At 37.5% G+C, this 20,570-nt stretch overlaps 2 protein-coding genes across 2 annotated transcripts; one reads left to right on the top strand and one right to left on the bottom strand.

Annotated features, from left to right (window-relative positions):
* Positions 1-9,260: 9,260 nt before the first annotated feature.
* Positions 9,261-10,470, top strand: LOC131149257 (uncharacterized). Its single transcript, XM_058099549.1, has 2 exons — positions 9,261-9,489; positions 9,680-10,470. Exons 1-2 carry the CDS (start codon positions 9,261-9,263, stop codon positions 10,468-10,470), a joined length of 1,020 nt encoding a protein of 339 aa, XP_057955532.1.
* An 854-nt stretch (positions 10,471-11,324) lies between these two features.
* Positions 11,325-15,835, bottom strand: LOC131155200 (receptor-like protein kinase THESEUS 1). Its single transcript, XM_058108161.1, has one exon. It carries the CDS (start codon positions 14,143-14,145, stop codon positions 11,614-11,616), a length of 2,532 nt encoding a protein of 843 aa, XP_057964144.1. The 5' UTR covers positions 14,146-15,835; the 3' UTR covers positions 11,325-11,613.
* Between the last annotated feature and the right edge of the window lie 4,735 nt (positions 15,836-20,570).

The raw sequence follows: 20,570 nt of genomic DNA, 5'->3' as shown, positions 1-20,570 counted from the left end.
CATTAAATATTATAACTGCACTATTAGTTACCACCTAGAGAAAGCGAATGTGGTAGCTGATGCTCTGAGCAGGAAATCTGTGGGACCGGCATTGGCAATCATGGAGAATCAGCACCTAATTTTGATGGATTTGGAAAGGCTCAGCATAGAGTTGGTGGAGGATAGTCCTTAGGCATTTATTGCCAATCTAGTGGTACAGTCTGCACTATATGAGAAAATTAAGACAGCTCAGAGTGATGACGTAGAATTGGTAGAGGTGATGGCTAGAGTGTGGGATGGTCAGGGAGAGAAGTTCAGCATATCAGATGACGGAACCCTGCGGTTCTGCACTAGGTTATGTGTTCCTGCAGATACTGAGATCAGGAGAACTATATTGGAGGAGGCTCATAGATCCCTATACACGGTTCATCCCAACAATACTAAAATGAACAGGGATCTGTAAGAGTATTTCTGGTGGAGTGGAATGAAGAGGGAGATAACTAAATTTGTGCAGTAGTGCTTGATGTGCCAGCAGGTTAAAGTTAAGCACTAGAGACCGGGAGGATAGTTGCAGCTATCGTTCATTCCAGAGTGGAAATGGGATCACGTTTCGATGGATTTCGTTACAGGGTTACCACCAGTGCGACAGGGGTTGAATGCAATTTGGGTGGTTGTTGATCATCTGACGAAGACCGCTCATTGCATCCCTATTAAAGTCGGTTACCCCATGGACATATTATAAGAGACATATGTTTAGGAGATAGTTCATATCCATGGGGTACTAGTATCCATAGTCTCCGACCGAGATCCTTGGTTTACTTCGCAATTTTGAAAAAGTTTTCAAGAGGCTATGGGTACACAGTTAGCATTTAGCACTGCTTTCCACTCTCAGACAGATAGTCAGACTGAAAGGACGATCCAAACACTTAGAAGATATGCTTCGTGCTTGTGTGCTTGACTTTGGGGATAGCTGAACCCAATTTATGTCGTTAGTCGAATTTGCTTACAATAACAGTTATCAAGCTAGCATCGGCATGACAATCTATGAGGCATTGTATGGTAGGAGATGTCATTCTCCTCTCTTCTGGGATAAAGTAAGTGAAAAGGAGTGTTGGGTCTAGAGATTGTACATCAGGCTTGTGATAAGGTCCGACTAATTAAAAAAAGAATTAGCACCGCGCAGAGTCGGAAGAAAAGCTACGCAGACACTCGCCGCCGAGAGTTAGAGTTTGATGTGGGAGATCGAGTATTTTTTAAGATAGCTTCTCTGAAAGGAGTTATGAGGTTTGGGAAGAATGGCAAGTTGAGCCTCAGGTATATTGGCCCTTTTGAGATATTAGAAAGAGTTGGGTCAGTTGCCTTTAGGCTAACTTTGCCACTAGCTCTGGCTAGAATTCATGACGCGTTTCATGTTGCTATGTTAAGAAAATACGTCACAGACCCGTCCCACATAATCAATTATGTAGAGATAGAACTTAAAAATTCACTAGCTTATAAGGAAGCGCCAATACAGATTTTAGATCGGAAGACACAAAAACTGTGCACAAAATAAATTCAGCTAGTGAAGATTTTGTGAAAGAATCATACTACAGAAGAAACTTCATGGGAACTTGAGGATGAAATAAAATGGAAATACCCGCAATTGTTCCAAGAGATTTAGTGGTAACAGGTGAAGTATAAGTAGTTAGATAAAGTTTCTTTTGCAGGTACATGTAATGATTTAGCCAGTAGGTAGTCTTTTAGTTTTATATGTGTAATCTCCCAGAACATAATATGTAACCATGGTACTCCTTCGCCATAAGTGAAGGTAAGTAATAAAATAAGTAGACCATTTATCGCTTGGAATGATAGATTATATGGATGATGTTCAACACGAATAGTAAATTTTGAGAACGAAAATTTATAAGAAGGGGAGAATGTAATAACTCAGAAGATTTACATAGGGTCTCGTCGATGAACAAAAGGAGTTCATCGACGAGCACATAAGGGGGCCTCATTGACGAAGTCATGTCTCGTCGACGAGAAGATACCAAGAGGGGCTATTGGGTAGTCTGAAATTCGTCAACAAGGAAGGAAGGTGCGTCGACGAAATTCCTTAAGGACTTGTTGATGAGACGACGTGTCTCGTCAACGAATCTGAGACCTTGAATAGTGAAGGCCTGGATTAATTTGAAGAATTTTGCGCAGCAAACACTCTATCTCTCTCTAAAACGTCTTCAACTCCTTCTCTCTTCAATCCCGGCCCCATCTCTCGCCGGATCGACGATCTGAAGCCACCACGATGCTCTTGGACAAGTTCTCTGCAAGTCTGCCGAAACAGATCGTTGGTGGAGGTGATTTGAAATTCATCACAAACTCAGGGTAAGACATTTTATTTAAAATATGTTTTCCCTACAGTTATAAGAAATGTTGTATGCAGAAAAATAATGATGTTTTGTTCTGAGAAATGTTGTTTTCAGGGTGTTGAGTGGAAAACCTTGCGGATATAGGGTCAGAGTACAGTAGGGACTTTTCAGAGATAAGGTAAGGGAAATATGCTATGCTAGGAGATTTGATTATTTAACAAAAATTTTACATATATATATATATATATATATATATGTGTGTGTGTGTGTGTGTGTGTGTGTGTGTGTGTGTGCGCGTGTGTATCAGTTATTATTTAGTTTTACAGAATATGAGTTTTTAAAGTATGTGTGGCCCGAGTAAATATTATCTGATATAGAGTTTTATATAGTTTTTTCAATATATCAAGTCATACAACATGTACAGATATAGTCAGATATTATACAGGCAGATGTATGTATATGTTTACAGTTTTTATCCAGAGAATTACACAGATAGATAAATATATAATTATATACAGATGTTTATTTAGATTAGTAAGTACAGTGTTTATAGAAAGTTATGTTTTCCTAAATGTCATAACACTCAGAGTATACAAACAGAGTATATATAGAGATTATACAATATAGCATCAAGATGCTACAGTTATTAAGATATTATAGTATTTACAGTACAAAGTTATAGTGTTATGATTATTTTGAAAACATGATGAAAACAACAAATATATATATATATATATATATATATATATATATATATATATGTACTTATATAGTATCATATCCCTGTGGAAATATTACAAATAGATACAGTTTACAGAATACGGTACCGTTACTAATACAAATAGAGTGCAACCATATATCTCAGATAGTGTGTGGGTACCGTCAAACTGTGCTCAAAGAGGATGCAATCAGTCCCATACCTAAGAGTGGATGCAGTTTGGCCGGACTGAGGTAGTGTAGAGTATAATGACTTACCTAGAAGGCCGACCAGGTTAAGTCCCGCCTACGGGTCGCACAACCCTGTCATGAGGGGTCAAATCATGACATACAGAGTCCAAGGGAAAGAGTACAATTATGTATATGTATATAGTTTTACAGCATTTATTGAATATAATATGATATTAGCAGTATGAATGATAACAAGTTCAGATGGTACAGTTATATTTTAAGCTACTATAAATGAGATATATGTGTTTTACTATTTGCCAGATTTTACAGTTTTAAATATTGCTATTATAATCATACAATTTAGTTGTCACACACTAGTAATAGCATATTTCCACTTACTGAGCATCGACTCATTCCATTATTCTAACATTTTTCAGGTGAGCCAACTAGGCGAGCAGATCAGGCTCGTGGATAGAGAGTCCCTTTGTTATTCTGTATTTAGGGTAAGTTGGTACAGGGAGGTTTGAGTTTTGGGGAGGTGGTATTGGTATATGTAAATATAACATGGAAAATTACTGGAATTTGGTATTGTGTGTATATTTGTGGGTATGTGATTTATGTATTCCCGCTGCATAGATATGCCCACTATCTACAAAAGTACTTCAATGCCTATTTGAGGCCTGTGAGACTATAGCAAGGATATTAAAGTAATATATAAAAAAAATTATTTAAATTTTGAGGCCGTTACACATATAATGTTGGCAGTGGTATGAGGAGGTCATTATATGAGTGTTTATATTAGGGGATAAAACATTGGCAGTGGTATGAAGAGTTTGTTTTACCTATTTACCATGAACAGGTTAGTATGTGTTGTAACCTGTGTGGTTGAGAAGATTATGTAGTAAAGTCCTGTGTGGACCAGTCCTGTGTAAACGTGTATTTCATATGGATTAGAGTCCTGTGTGGGGACGTTGTATTCTGTGTGGATATGAACCCTGTGTGGGTGTGAATGAGGTATGTGTATATCCTGTGTTGATTGATTGTGATATGCGTGTACATGTGAAACTTTGTGAAGTGATTAGCATTGGTTGCATGTAACTTTAATTCCATAGGTATTTATGGTAAAGTAGAACTTTCCATCGAGGGCTTGCAGAGGAAAGCGACTGCTCTGGTAATTTTCTATTGATGCTAGAGTTGAGAGAAGTTACTTGTATAGGCAGGTAAGCTTCCCTAACCTCGGAGACTTTACTTGGATACATAACCTGAGAGCTTATTGAGGAAAGTGAGTGCCTTGATTTCAATACTAGAACAGATGGAAGCTACTTGTATGAGCGAGTAGACTTCCCTATTCTTGGGAATTATCAGTAAAAGTAATTATGTATGTGTGTTTGCGATTGGGTAATAGAGAAGTCGATAATGATGTGATTATAGATGCATTTTTCTCAGCTGCTATTGATAGTGAAACACAAACGTATGTATACTTTGTAATTATATATTAAACACTTCAGTCACACACTGTTATAACTTATTTCTTTCTTACTAAGAGATGTCTCACCCCGATGATTTATTTATCTTTTCAGGTCCTTCAGGTGATCGAACTTAGAAAGCTCCAGGATGGGGTTCAATTTTGTGGGTGGATAAAAGAACGGATATGTTTACAGTTTTATGTTTAATGTTTTATCTTAATTATGTAATATGGTGAATATGATTGTACCTTTTTATGAGTTTGTATATGTAAATATATATAGCACTCTGATATTTATTTGGGATTGTTTAGGTAGTTTTGCTGCGTGAATGGTATCAGAGACGTATGTATGGTCTCATAACACCACGGGCTCCAGTTGACGAATTTGGGGCGTTACATATGCAATATACTAACATTTACATTTACTAGTGATTTAAAGTTTAATTGGTCTGTCACCTTTGGGCATCCATCCCAATCTCACAACCATTCTTTCAATTATCCTGAATCATTCAATGATTACTTGAAAGTTGGTGCACCTTTGGGTCAACCATAACAATCAAATAGCCATACAGTAATAATTTTTGCAAAATTATATTTCAATCAACGTATACAACTTTTCTTTGCAAGATCACTTTAGTGACAACATGTTAACCATAAATAAACATTGATTGATATCTTTCTTAGCAAAAAAATTATTCAAGTTTGCAGTAGATAACCAATTCCCCTGTATAAGAATTTTACTTGCTTACTTTTATGTAAAATTAGGTAGATCATGCATGCATAAACATAATTGTTCGCTGGATACAAGTAAGTCCAAAACATACCATCATTAATAATTTACTATTATAAAACATGTGAGTGTTCTATACTTAACCAAGTAATAAAAATAGTTTGCATGAATTTCATTTAATAGGCCACTCTAGTATCACTGTACAGGGGAAAACCATCGACGATTTTTTTGAAGCTCAGGAGTCTACTCTCGGTATCTCAATCCGTTGACGGTTTTGCTGAAATAGTCGAAGGTTTTGTTCAGCCAGAAAGTTCATAACCATAATTTTCCATACTAACAAAACTCAATAAATCCATCAACTATTACATAAATTTTCAGGAATCATATATCTTACAAATTTTCTTTTTGATTCCAAAAAAATACCATAAACACAAACTTTCATACGTAACAATAACGAGATCATAAGGGATTAACGGAAACGATCTTTATCATGAAAGGAAGATCACAATAATTTCAACATGGCTCTGATACCACATGTAAGAAATCTATATGCTATTATTTGTTAAATACAAGATCTTCATCACCATGATCTTCACATACACATAATCTTTATTGCGGAAAATAAAGTAAATCATAAATATACATACCGGATGTTGTATACAAACCGATAAGAACACTCCTAAGAACCATTTCTCTTGCTTAACCCCGACCTCTTTTTGTATTTCTCCAGATGTGTGGAAGTAAGTCTAATGAATAGAGAACAAAGGTAGAGAGAGGACAATTCCTATATCTCTCTTCTAGTTCATTCCATAAGCATACAAGAAATGAATCTAACCTTACAACTACTCCCCAAGACCTTTTAAACTTCCAGCCATTAAAATCTCACTTTATTTAAACTAATCCCTTTAGTTAATCCATAGATAAAACCTTCATTATCCTTATCATATGTCATTTCATTTTCTTTATCATATGGAGCACTTATATTTCATGTGGAATCCATATCATTCATGTGGGAGATATCCTTTGGAATATATTCAACAATTGGAACACAGTATATGAGATCTTATTAATGCCTTTCCCAGTATCAATCACTGTTAGAATGAGACTGTTATATTAAGTAGAGTATATGAGGGAAAAAAAAAAGAGAATTCAAAATTAAATCAGGGCTCAACCTGCTGACATAAAAAATAAGGATATAACTCGTCATGAATGCTTGCTAGACAGCCTTTCAATTTCTATGAAATTCTCGAATAGCTTTTTCAGAAAAGATAGCGCATGCAAACTGGACTCACCACCAGGAAAAATAAACAATAAATAAGTGCAGGCGGAGGACCACCATGAGATGGGAACTGGCAAAGTGGCATTTCATTTTACATGTTGGGGTTGGCAGCTTGCTAGATGAGCCAATTAAACCCAATAAAGAAAGATAGACAGAAGAAACAGCACTCTACATTCAAAGTGTGGTCACAGTCCTGGTGCAACTGGACAGGGCAAGATAATGGCCAGTTGTGTATTAGAACAAGTCAAGGTTGAAAATTGAAGTCGAGCTGTAAAGTTGATTTACTAAATGATTAGACTTCAGTTTATGCCAAAAACCTAACTGGTATAGGAATGGCCATGAGAACTGCCCCTTTTTTCATTTTCTAGCGGAGGGAGAGGAGAATCAACTGAAGGATTCAACTTACTCAAAAGATAAAAATTTAATATAAAAAAAAAAAAAAAAACGCCCATGGGCACACACAAACATAACAAGTGCAAAGCCCGAAACTCAGGCCTTCAAGTCCAATGATCATCTCCCTGTGGCAGGAGCTCAATCGACTCTCCTTAATTGCATGAGATCCAATACATGGGGGGGTCGAAAGGCATTTCTGCATGCCCATGCTTCCATCACCTCACAACTCACAAGCATATGCTGGTCCATGTGAAATGCATGCATGATGCAATTATCCTTGTGAGAGAGGAAGTTTATGTATATACGAGTGCACCACACAAACATCAATGTAATGTAAATGTCAAGGGGGGCTACATAAATGGAATGAACCACCTTACAAGTCACAAAATCAATGGGTAGGTCTCCAACAGATAAAGACAGACTATCTCCAAAAAATATATATTGTCCTCCTCCAGTGGCAGGGTGGAACTGTGGAAGCCATAACACAAAATTTGGACCACTAGATAAAAGGTCAATGGTAGGACTTGGAATGCATAAATGTTCATTGCCTTAACTGTCATGATTTTATGCCACACTGAATTATCTAACAAGATTTGGTATTCTTAAGAATAGATCCAATGTTTATAATATAAAGATTCGATATCTTACAAAAAGAAAGTGCATTATAATTCATTATTACACAAGTCAGTGTAAAAAATAATAATAATAAAATAAAATTATGAATTCATAACATGAAAGAAACAAAGAATGACTATTGATAAATTTCACAATATAAATATATTCCTATCCTATTCTATGTTTGATTAAATATTAATATAAACTTTTGCATGAGACTCTCCTATAAAATATAATAGAGTGTACAATCTTTATTCCTATGAATAATGTTGAGAATTCCATTGTGAGCTTGTCCCACATTAGAAAATTGAAGTGGATAATGGGTGCTTATATACATGGATGGACTCAAGACCCAATTAGCTTGAGCTTTTGGGTTAAATTGTTGTTCACCCATGTGTATCAAGCCCACCCATGAGCTCCTCCGGTTCTAACAAGTGGTATCAGAGCTGACGATTCGTAATTCTGGGTGAGCAACATCGTAAAAGTCAAGACGGGAAGCTAATTCTCCTGACGTGCTAACAGTTGGAGGACCAAGTGTGTGGCTGAGGCCAATAAGGATCATCTAGGTTGCGGATGGATCCGAATAAGATCAAGACGTTAGAGGTAGGATTGGTTTGAAGGCACGTGGAATGCAATTTGAGGCACGTAAGACGCCAGTGGTAAGACCCACTTGAGCAACTGTTGGAGAATTATCCTAAAAGGGGAGACGGTTTCCGTTCAAGGGGGAGCAGGAACTCACAAGTGAGGGGGAGATTGTTGAGAATTCCACTTTTGAGCTTGTCCCACATTAGAAAATTAAAGTGGATAATGGGTGCTTATATACATGGATGGACCCAAGACCCAATTAACTTGAGCTTTTGGGTCAAATTGGTGTTCACCCATGTGTATCAAGCCCACCCATGGGCTCCTCCGGTCCTAACAAATAAATATTTTGCAAACCTGCAAACATAATCTCAAGGTTCCTATAGAAAACAATTAGAATACATGCAAAGCTTGAGGACTTATCAGCAGGCAAAGGAGACACTGAACCTAACCAAAGAGACAAAGGCTTTCAAAGAAATTAATATGTCATAATTTTTCTACTGCCCATGAGACCATGCTCCAAGCTGAAAGGCAAAATTGTCAAGTGCTACTCCCAAAACATCATTAATTACTAACCACAAAGCATCACCCGGTCACCAAAAAAATAAATAAATAAACGTATAAATTTTCAAATAGTGAACTGGAATTCAAAAATAAAAATTAAGCTATCCACAAACCATTGACAAAGCAATTTTGATTCAATGGAGCCCATCTCACTTCAAAATTAGGTCAAATGAATGATCAGACCAAAATCTCAGAAAGCAATATATATATATATATATATATATATATATATATATATATATATATATATATATATATATATATATAAACAAATCAACAAACAAATGGAAAGAAGCCAAAACCACATTCCATGATTTTTATATAAACAGCGGAAAAGAGGGGTAACCTAGCTAATTCTTGTTTAAGTTTGGTCTCGGGTCATCTTTTGATTCTTATAGCATTGCCACTGGAGGGGAAGTCATGAAGGTGCCAAGCAACAACTGCACATTACTGATCATTTTTCTGTTCTCTTTGTTGAGTGTAATACATGCCAAAGCAATAACGAGAACCTGCTTCAGTGGCAGAAGTCCATGTTTTCTTAAGAAGCTAACTTGCCCAAGTGAATGCCCAAGCACATCACCAGTGGACACAAGAGCTAAAGTTTGCCATATTAACTGTGACTCACCCATATGCAAAGCAGAGTGCAAACGTAAGAGATTTTTTCTTCAATCAATTTTTTCCCATTTTCTAACAACAATATTAAAGACAAACAGCCTAAAAATCTTTGTAATTGCTTTTTGTCTTTGATTTCATCTGGAAATTTGTTTGTAAAATCAGTACTTTTATGAATTGGAATTCCTTTTGCTCAGAAAACTTACAGCATTTGATTGCAATTGTAGACCTTAAGCCGAATTGTGAGGGCCCTGGAGCAGTCTGCTTGGATCCCCGATTCATTGGTGGCGATGGGATTGTCTTCTACTTCCACGGCAAGAGCAAAGAGTATTTCAGCTTGGTTTCTGATCCCAATCTCCAGATCAATGCCCACTTCATTGGCCTAAGGCCGGTCGGCAGAACCAGGGACTATACTTGGATTCAAGCCCTTGGAATTCTATTTGATTCTCACAACTTCTCTCTTGAGGCTGCCAGGGCAGCAACCTGGGATGATGAAGATGACCATCTGAAATTCTCCTACAATGGAAAAGAGCTGCTGATACCACAAGGACATCTCTCCTCATGGGAATCCCCAGAAAATGGTCTAAAAGTGGAGAGAACATTGAGCAAGAATAGTGTTACAGTAACTCTCCCAGAGATGGTGGAGATTTCAGTAAATGTGGTGCCGGTGACAAAGGAAGATGACAGAATCCACAACTACCAGATACCATCCGATGACTGCTTTGCTCACCTGGAGGTGCAGTTCAGATTCTTTGGGCTCTCCCCGAAAGTTGAAGGAGTGCTTGGCCGAACTTACCAACCGAATTTCAAGAATCCAGCGAAGCCGGGTGTGGCAATGCCAGTAGTTGGAGGCGAGGACAAGTACAGAACAACATCACTTCTCTCTGCAGATTGCAGTTCATGTGTGTTCTCTAGGGCCAGAAATTTGGACCGAGTGAACTCAGTGGTGATGGAATATGGCACACTAGACTGCACAGGCAGGGCAACCAGCGGGAATGGACTAGTTTGCAAGAAATGATTATATAATCATTACCGCATTTATCATATAAAGATTGAAATTTCTGCTTTTTAATAGAATAACTGAAATTGTTGCACAGGAAAAACAACAATAATTGAATTTGTCATGGAAATAATCAGGTGGATTATGTTTAGTTCCCAATAATGAAGTTACACTTAAACTAACTGTAATTTTCCTTCTCCCAATGATTCTCCTCTGAGTTCATGTAGCTGAATGCATGATTATTTACAAACAACAAAGTAAAAGATGCAGATGAAGACCATTACCAATAAACCAGTGAAGGAGACATGGAACAAAAAAAAAAATAATTGTGTCGTGCAAAAATCTGCAATGTCTGATACAGTGATCATTTAGAAGCAAAATGATAAAAGTAACAAAGAATCATGCAGCAACTGATTGGAAGTGCTAGGAAAAAGAATATTGGAAGTTTTGACATTAGAAAGTTCTTGTTTTCAATGATTTGGAACAACACAAATATGGCAGAAACATTTCCCATAAGGAGCTCTGCGCGTATGCATGGTTGTACTTACATGTGCATGCACTGTGTGTCTGAGGACATATGTATTTGATAAGATTTATGATACCTTCTGAAATGTCCCAAAATATTTTCCCAGCCACTTCGGGCTTCTAAGACACATCCCAGAAATCTCCATTAATTAAGCACACTCAGCATTCAAATTTCAAATTTCAGGAATGGATTTCTGGTGTAGTGAGATAGAAGTTTAGAATAGTCTCGCACATTAAACGATTCTGCAGCCAGAAATTTCAACAACAGAGATCATAAGCTGTCTTTATACCTTGCTTATTTTGTGACCACGAGATTATAAACCAATACAATCCATACTTTGGAAATGTGTATGCAATGCGGGGAGCTGGAACTCATATTAATTAAAATCAACACATACAATAGTAGAATCTATCTCATAACTTAGGCATTGTTTATGATGGAAGCATTGGCATCCATAAATCAATTATATTACAAGCCAAAAATAAATCATCCGCAGAAAAAAAAAATGAGGAAAAGAACCACGATAATGAAATAAGAATAAACCTTCAGCATTTCACTCAATCCAAGTGTCTCCAGGCGATGACCAAATTTTTTTATGGGTCGTCCAGAAGCTAGGATGCTAGGATTTTTTCTTCTTATCTTCCACGAGGATTTACTAGCTGAGAGAAAACAGCACTGGTAGCAGCATCTTCTGCATCATCGTCTGTGCAAGAGTTCACTCCATCAATCATACTAACACTGTTATCAAATGGTTCAAGGGGCGTCAGCTGTATGCCTTGGATATGATTTGTGCTGTTCTCGTCAGGTTCCATTAGAGCCGATGAGGTCTCCTCAAGCTGGAGTGCATACTCTAGATTCCATAAGACATCCCCCATTGATGGCCTGTCAACCCCATGCTCAGCCAGGCACTTCTCCGCCGTTTCTCCGAACTTCTTAAGAGATGCTGGATTCACCTTCCCCACCAAGTTTGCATCCATGATTTGATCCAACATGCCCTTCTTCTGCCAGCTCATTGCCCATTCTGCTATGTTAACTTGCTCCCTTGGAAGGACAGGGTTTAATGCTGGCCTAGTGCAGAGAACTTCCATTAGAACCACTCCAAATGAATACACGTCTGATTTCTCAGTGAGCTGTTGCCTTCTGAAGTATTCAGGATCAAGGTATCCAAAACTACCCTTCACAGCAGTACTAACATGGGTCTGATCCAGAGCTGGACCTGTTTTTGAGAGACCAAAGTCAGCAACTTTTGCCACAAAGTTATCATCCAGTAGAATATTTGTCGTCTTCACATCTCGGTGAATGATGCTTTGAGCTGCTCCAGTGTGGAGATAATGAAGCCCTCTTGCAGCCCCAATGCAAATTTCAAGTCGCTGCTTCCATGAGAGAGGTGGCAGATCTGTTCCATAAAGATGGCTCCTGAGGGGTCCATTGGCCATGAATTCATAAACCAGAATCATTTCTGACCGTTCATCACAGTAGCCAATAAGAGAGACAAGGTGACGGTGCCGTAGCTTGGACAACATTTCAATCTCAGTTCGGAATTCAGCAAGGCCTTGCTCTGATCTCGGATTTCCTCTTTTGACTGCTACTTTAGTCCCATCTTCAAGGGTTCCTTTGTAGACCCTACCAAAACCCCCAACCCCGAGAAGCAGGCTTTCATCAAATTTGTTAGTTGCATCCAAGATTTCTTGGAACATGAAGAACCGTCCAAGATTGGTGGATGCTAATGAGATGCAGCTAGCTGTTCCGCTCTTTTGAGAAGTAGTGGACATTTTTGTCATGGTCTGAGAGTTTCCATATAAGGGCAGAGGCAGCCAAGGATGCCCCTGGTGAGTTGTCTTCGACCTGCGAGCCACCAAGAAGCAATAACACAAACCCATAAAGGTCATCACAGCAAAAACTGCCACAACAGAACCAATTATGATTGCGGTCTTGTTGATTTTGGAAGGTGATTTAGGAAGGAGACTCTCAACTGAAGAAAGCCCATCCAAGCTTCTAGCTTCATTGCTGATCTTCACTATCTCTAAACCATTCATAATTGCATTAGGGATGTCAGCCACTGGATCTGGACCAACACTGACAGTCAAAGTATCTGAATCTGCTGAGGAGTTGGAGACAAAATCTTTGTAAAAAGGCACTCTCAAGCCACCAGTTGTTGAAGAGATATCAAAACTTGCCATAGCAATATTGGAATTTATGAAAAAATTGAAGACAAGAGTGTTTAGAGACTTGCTCACAACATCACAGAAATGTGCCCGAACAAAATATGTGAAGTTCGGATTGACACGGAAGACCCATGTTATGTTGAAGTTCAAATTAGCTACATTTGCATTCGCCATGGCTTCAGCAGTAGCATAAACAAAATTTGGTGCCGTTTCAGGTGTGACCTCAACCTGATAATTTATGCTTGCAGGGTCAACTGAAACATTCACAGCAGAGCTATTCACATGGAGGTACTTCCTATCATTCTCCCACATTCTTCCAAGAGTATCATTCTGAGCAGTGAGCAATGGACCGCCCATATTTAACCGGTAAACAGTTTCAAGGGCATGTTCTGAAAGGCCATTAAAAGCAGCAGATGGAGATAAAGCCAGAGCCTGGTCAGGGAACAATTTATCCGGGATAGAGACAACTTCAATTGCATTAACAAATGCAACTGAACCATTTGAAGGAATGAAAGTGAGGGTCAAGGTATCCGAAGTCACATTTATTGCATACTCCTTAAACAAATAAGAACCATTGTAGTTCTTGAAAGTAGAGTTGTTCAAGAGCACAAAGTTTTCGGTTACAACAGTTATTGGGGCTTTTGTTAAGTTTTGGCCTGCGTTCGGGAAAGGGAAAAAATGGAGGCGAACCCAGTGCCGGCCTTCTTGCTTGATTTCAAATTTGTATGAAGCTGTTCTTGGGAAAATCCGAATGGATCGATGGATTGGATATGGGACACTGGAATTGGTGGTAGCAGGAACAGAATTCCCTTGACCTTTCAATACTACTGAAGACAGCCCTGAATCAGGAACGAAAGTTCGGCCTTCAAAGGTCACACTTTGTGAGGATCCACAGGCAATCAAATAGTTATCAACAGGAGTAAATGAGGCATATGACGTATGAACCATGAACCTAAACACAACAGCAGCTAAAAGTAGAGGAACCCACGTCGATAGCTTCATCCTTACCACTTCTGATGTTCCAAAGTTCCAAACACTCAAAAACACAAAGAACAGAAAATGCCCGCCTCCTTACCGACCCAATTCCCAAACCATTCAAACTAAATATTGATATAATTGAACCCCGAGCTAGAAGCAGAGACTAGCTCCCAAATTCCCAATCCACCAAGATCTGTGATTCCCCAAACCCCCAAATTGACAACAATTAAGCTCTCAAAATCCCAAATGGAACAATGACACAAACCCCAAAACCCCTATTGCTGAATACTCGCCCTCAGATCTGGGTAAATAATGCCCAATGCCCAACACAAACATCAACTATCACAAAATCACAAAATAATTGGAGTTGCTTAACTTATAAAATGGTATAGACGAAGACAGATAGTAACAACTATGCTCAAATGTAGACCCGAAATTTGGGACAGACAAAGATCAAAGTTTTCCCAGTAGCCTTACCTTACCCAGCGAGCTAAACCGAATGCCTGAGCTCTAGCATTCAGTGAACTGGGTATGAACAGGAGAGAGGAACCCCAGTTCAGATTACATCAATGCAACCATGAATCTTGATCAGCCATTGCTTTTTAGTGCAACTTGACCAGCTCCTTCCAGGCTGGTGATTAAGCTGTCGTTCACAGAGCAGAGGAGGAGGAGGAGGACCCACAATATGAAAAAAGATAGGAAGCTACGAGTTCAACCGCCTTCCCGTTACAACAGCTGTTGTGCGCATAAATTTTGTGAGTGGATCGATTTGATGCTCAGTATCTAATAATCTAGCTGTTGGAATATAATAGCAGAAAACGCCATGAGAGTCCCTGCAACTGAGCTTTTTAAATGTTTATATCTTTTCAGACCGAGGCTGGGGCGGATATATTCAAGCTTGGGCAAAGGAGATGGTTGCTTTGCTCTGCTGGGGCCGACGATCCCAACCGGGACCCGCTTCTACGCGGCTTTGAGAGACGTACAGAGGAGCAGAGTTGACGTCGTTAGTTGACGACCGCTGACAGTAGATCGGTGGAGAACGGGAAATTGACGGCGTGGAACCACAGAGGTTGAAGGGATCGAGCAATTTCACAAAAATAACCAGATGTGTATGTTTGCTCGGTCTGAAAAGTACCCTTTTTACAGGTAAATTTCAAGTTTGACATAGATTTTTTTTTCACAGGAAGCATTTGAAGACGCGGAAGCCGGGGGTGCCTCAAATCACACTGCTTTATCCCGTCAATCACGACTAGAGCTAGTAGGCTAGCAGTTTGATCTTTGAATATATGTATTCAATAATTTGGTCAAGATGACTACAGAGAAATAGTAAGAGTACCAGATACAAAGGATTAAAGGCAACTGTTCAACAAATTTTACTCATCATAAATTTATGGATGGGGGACAGACCACCAGTTCACGCTAGCTGGTATCAAACAGATTTGAAGGAGAGCGTAAAGTTAATAAATGTATGGATGGAGCAACTAAGGTCAATGCCCCCATTGAAATGTTTTGAGCTGTTCTTGTATGTTCTTCCTCATAGATGCCCATTTCCTACTTACCCAAGAATAAAAAATAAAGATAAACAAATCATTTTCTACCACATAAATGCATTATTAAATGAAGAGTTCCTCTCTCTTCACATGGCAAATTGACAATGAACAAACAATGTCTTGTCTTAATTAAAGTTAATATCTTTTTCTTTATTTAAGGGAAGATATTATTAGAGCAAGTCACAATAATTACAGTAGTTGCTCCACTCTTGTGACATAGGACAAGATATCAAAGTTATTGCCTTGTGTTATGAAACAAAGGATTAAAGTTGTTATTATCTTTATTATTAAAGTTACTTTTTCTTTTGCTGTTGGAGGAAGAGCTTGGGGGTGTTCTTTTTTATATGTAAGTAAACAAACTTGGAAGTTCAACAAAGAGATTGAGATTCCAATAAACTATAAGTTAGTAATATTTTTAAAAGAAAAGAAGTAGGCATTTATATGTCTCGTACGTGCATGTGTGTAAGCATACACATGTGTTCATATGGAATGTTTAAGGAGCTTTAAAAAGAATGTATTTAACTCATTTAATATTAATAATTAGACCATGTCAAAATTTTCTTTTATAACTGTTTAGTCAAATGATTAGTGATATCGAATAATGTGGTATTCGAGTGAGATGAAGCAATGTAGTATTCCTTATCTCATGGAGTACCAAATAATAAAATCAAGATACAAAGAAGGCTTGCCCACAAAAAGATTGTGATATCTCGATTTTTGTACCATTTTTTTCCAATAAATAACAAATAATAATCAAACATTGGCCACATCAGAATCTCTGATACTGTATCAGCATAACCCGACCCAAAATGGGTACCGAGTAGTCAATCAAACTTATATAAACAATCTTAACAGCGAAAGTCAATAATTACGAACCATCCAAAATACAAATACCCAGAGTATTATACATCCATTTATATATATATATATATATATATGTCTAACTCATTTCCAAAACAACAAAACACCCTAGGGGTAACATACATCCCTAACTCAAAACACTCACCCTATCTATCAGGGTACCACCTCCCCTCTATCTCAGAGTTCTATCACCTGACCTATCACGATTCCCTGAAATATTTAAATATTTGGGTAAGACATATCTCAATAAAATGGAATAAATTATTTACAGTATCTGGCAGTAAGAGTTTCGTTATATCATAATATTCTCATTTCGGTGATAATACCATATGAGAAAATATACCATTTATACTCATAATCATATAGATATAAAACACAAGCTTTTATAAGTTTTATTTCCAATTTTCAAACTCATTCACACGCAACACATATTTACCAGCGAAAGTTCCTGAGGATAGGGGAATTACACGCTCATACACGCAACACATATTTACCCCTACCCGATTAACTTGAGTATGGTTACAACTGATATTCATCAAGATACTCACCTTACTCAGTAAGCCCTCAGGCGGAGAGTTTTATTTCGCCATATTTATTTATGTTATTAAACTCACACTCTTTCTTTTCTCATTACCATTTCATCATCTAGTTCATGAGTATCCTCGGTAACCAATACATGTGTGTCTGCAACTCATGGCTGCCCTAAGGATATTCTCCACTCCATGCTTCCCCCCATGCTCGAGGTTGTGCTGTTTGACGGCGAGATTTAAACCGAAGTTGGCCTACCTGGTTATATCAAAATAAAGAATCTATATACCTATTTGTAGTACGAATGACCTGCCTAACCCTAGTCCGGACTCCAAAGGGCAAAACTACCCTCCTCATTGGCTCATTCGACTGCCACGCCACACTCTCCACGAGACTGTGTGGTTGAACTTTTCATCCACTAGCATCGGTACCGTGATTTCTATCACAATCCTTCCATCAGGGTTCTCATTTCTACATTTCATTATTCACATTTCGCATTCACATTCTAGTATTCACATTGCAATTTTTTACATTTCCAGTATTCTCATTTCAACATTCATATTGCAGTATTCACAATGCAATTTTCACATTTTCATATTCACATTCCCAATATTCAAATTTCAACATTCACAGTGCAGTATTCACATTTTCATATTCACATTTCCAGTATTCATATTTCAACATTCTCATTGCAGTATTAACATTGCAATATTTATATTTTCATATTCAAATCCCATCTCATAATGGTATATATCACATTTCAATATTCTTTTCATTTTCTGTTTCCTTCCCATCTTTTCAATACACATTCTATTCTCATAATAGTATATATCTCAATTCACATATCTCAACATTTCTAAATAAAACATAATTCTTCATTTCATATCTTTTAAAATCTCAAAACATCACAATTTAGTAAGACTCATATGCCAGACAGTTTTATCTAATATTCGTATCATTATATATACAGTTAAAATATCATATCACCAATTTCACATATTTATTCAATCCATAATTTCTAAAATACTACTATAATTTATTCCTCTTAACTGGTTTACTAATAGGTTTTGTTGACTTTTTGAGTCATATCTCGTTTTTTATAATGACAAATATAAGGTATTTAATGTATGCTGAGTTTGTGTGTATAATCATATTGGCGAAATCATATGGTGGCATGTAGGATGGGAATGGTCGACTTATGTCCAACGATTCAACCCTCACACAAGTACATATACTTAAACACTTTAATTTAAGAATTTAATTATCCAAACATAAACACAATAAATCATGTTTTATTTTACATGTTCAAGGTTTTTCAAAAGGTGTATGACTTGTCTAGCAATTAAGTCCCAATGTAGTAACCCGACCCCGAAAAAAAAAAAAAAAAAAGATATTTTGGAGAAGATATTTTGAAAAGAGATATTTTTAGATATTTATATATAAATATCTTGGAGGAGATATTTATTTAGATTACTTAAGGGCTAAGTAAGGACTTATTCTATAAATTCTCTTATCCTCTCTCATTCTCTCACTCTCTCTCTCTCTCTCTCTCAAGGATTTATTCTATAAATTCTCTTATCCTCTATCTCTCTCTCTCTCTCTCTCTCTCTCTCTCTCTCTCTCTCTCTCTCTCTCTCTCTCTCTCTCTCTCTCTCATTTTCTCTCTCTCTCTCTCCTTAAGATCCTTCGCCGTTCATCATCCGTTTCCAAAAACGGAGGGCACTGCATGGATCAGAAGAGGAAACTCTACACTTTTAGTGGATCGAATCGTCGTTTCCGAGAGTTTCGGGTTTTCCCAAGAATCGAGGTAGGAATCTGATCCTAACTTTGATTGGATATTTGGATAGCAGTAGAAAACATAGTAAGGTTATGTTCTGTGGTTTTAGGTTTTCAGGATCTCGAGTTGTCATTTTGGACCGTTTTCGTACGAAGTTTCATTTCGAATATAAGGTAAGGGGAACTTGATTACAACAGCTATTTTGGAAAACTAAACCGCTAAAAAACTAGTTTATGTTATTATGTATGATTTAAATGCTTATTTGTGAAATTCTACCGCGTAGAAATGCTGATTTGACGATTTTACGATTTTTGGTAAAAACGAGGATTTCGACGTATGATCTCCAAATTTTACAAACATCGTTATTTGTGTTTATACTATAGTAGGAGAGGCTTGATTCCTTTATTTATTTAGTTAAACTATGTATATTGAATTTCTATCATTTAGCGGGTTTTTGTATTAAACTTGTGTGATATATGTTGAAATGAAAATGAATGTATTTTCTATACTACTGATATAGAATATGGGAATGAAATTTCAATTTGTTATACTGACAATGTGATAAACAGAGGCTGGTGATACACCGAGCCGCATCAGTAAACAAAAAGGGGTAAACCAGGTGCAAAGACGCCGATTTGAACCCGCTGGAATTATTTCTATACTATTGATATAGATTATGGGAGATAAAATCATATTTGTATAAATTGAATTTATGATACACAGAACCACAGCTTGAGAGTCCCGGGAGGGTTGAAAAATACTTTCTTTGCAGATTTGAAATAAACTACTGTTATATGATACGGCACGATATCGTAGCTAGATGTACACGTGCAACCACACGTACTAAACGATGTGGGTACCAAGATGGTCGGCTAGCAGGGTGAAACCATTGGCTGATATTGGGCCAATGGAGGCAGTCAGATCGTATGTAGGTACTCGGCAGTGTCTGCACGAACAGGGCATTGGACGAGTACCAGTGCACAACCCGAGCCACGGGGTAAAACTGGTTATAGGGATATTTTGCTGTTGGTCATCTGATAAATCATTAAATGGTCGAAAGACAGATGTGAGAATTTTGTAATATGAATAATGATATACCTGATGCATTACTGTATTGAAAATATTTGATTTATATTCCAGATGTTGAATGAAAATATGCATGTATGCAGTCACACACTATTGTAACTCCTTCTTCCTTACTGAGAGGTGTTTCACCCTATCTTACAACCTTTGTTTTCAGGTCCATCCGTGCGTCGGTCCTAGTAGATAAAAGGACTAGGGAGGTTATTTTGGTTAGCTTACGTAAGCATCTAAATTTTTGTACTAAACTTGATGAAAGTCCTTTTTGGAGGGTTGTAATATGACGATTACTCTAAGTCCGAATGTATGTACATTATGGATGTATTAGTGAACTCTGGTATAAGGCTAGTAGTAATCCCAATGGATGTTTATGTTTTTCCGCGACATTTACATCATGATTATGTATGTTTTACACCTGTATGTCCCTGTTTAGGGCGGGTTGTTTCCATATCTTGAACAGGTATAGGTATTTGATGTATGTGAGTGACACCTAAGTCCGTGTAAAGGGCCGGGTCATTACACCCAAAGTGTTCTTTCACAAAGGAATCAAGTTATACGCTGAAAAGTTGTTATTTCAAATATTCAAGAATAAAAGTTCTATGTTAACAAACTAATATTCATACAATTGATTTTAACTAGCAAGTACCAATATT

Source organism: Malania oleifera, chromosome 1 (genome assembly GCF_029873635.1).
Source record: "Malania oleifera isolate guangnan ecotype guangnan chromosome 1, ASM2987363v1, whole genome shotgun sequence".
Classification (NCBI taxonomy): Eukaryota; Viridiplantae; Streptophyta; class Magnoliopsida; order Santalales; family Ximeniaceae; genus Malania; species Malania oleifera.
This window is presented reverse-complemented; position numbering and strand designations above follow the sequence as displayed.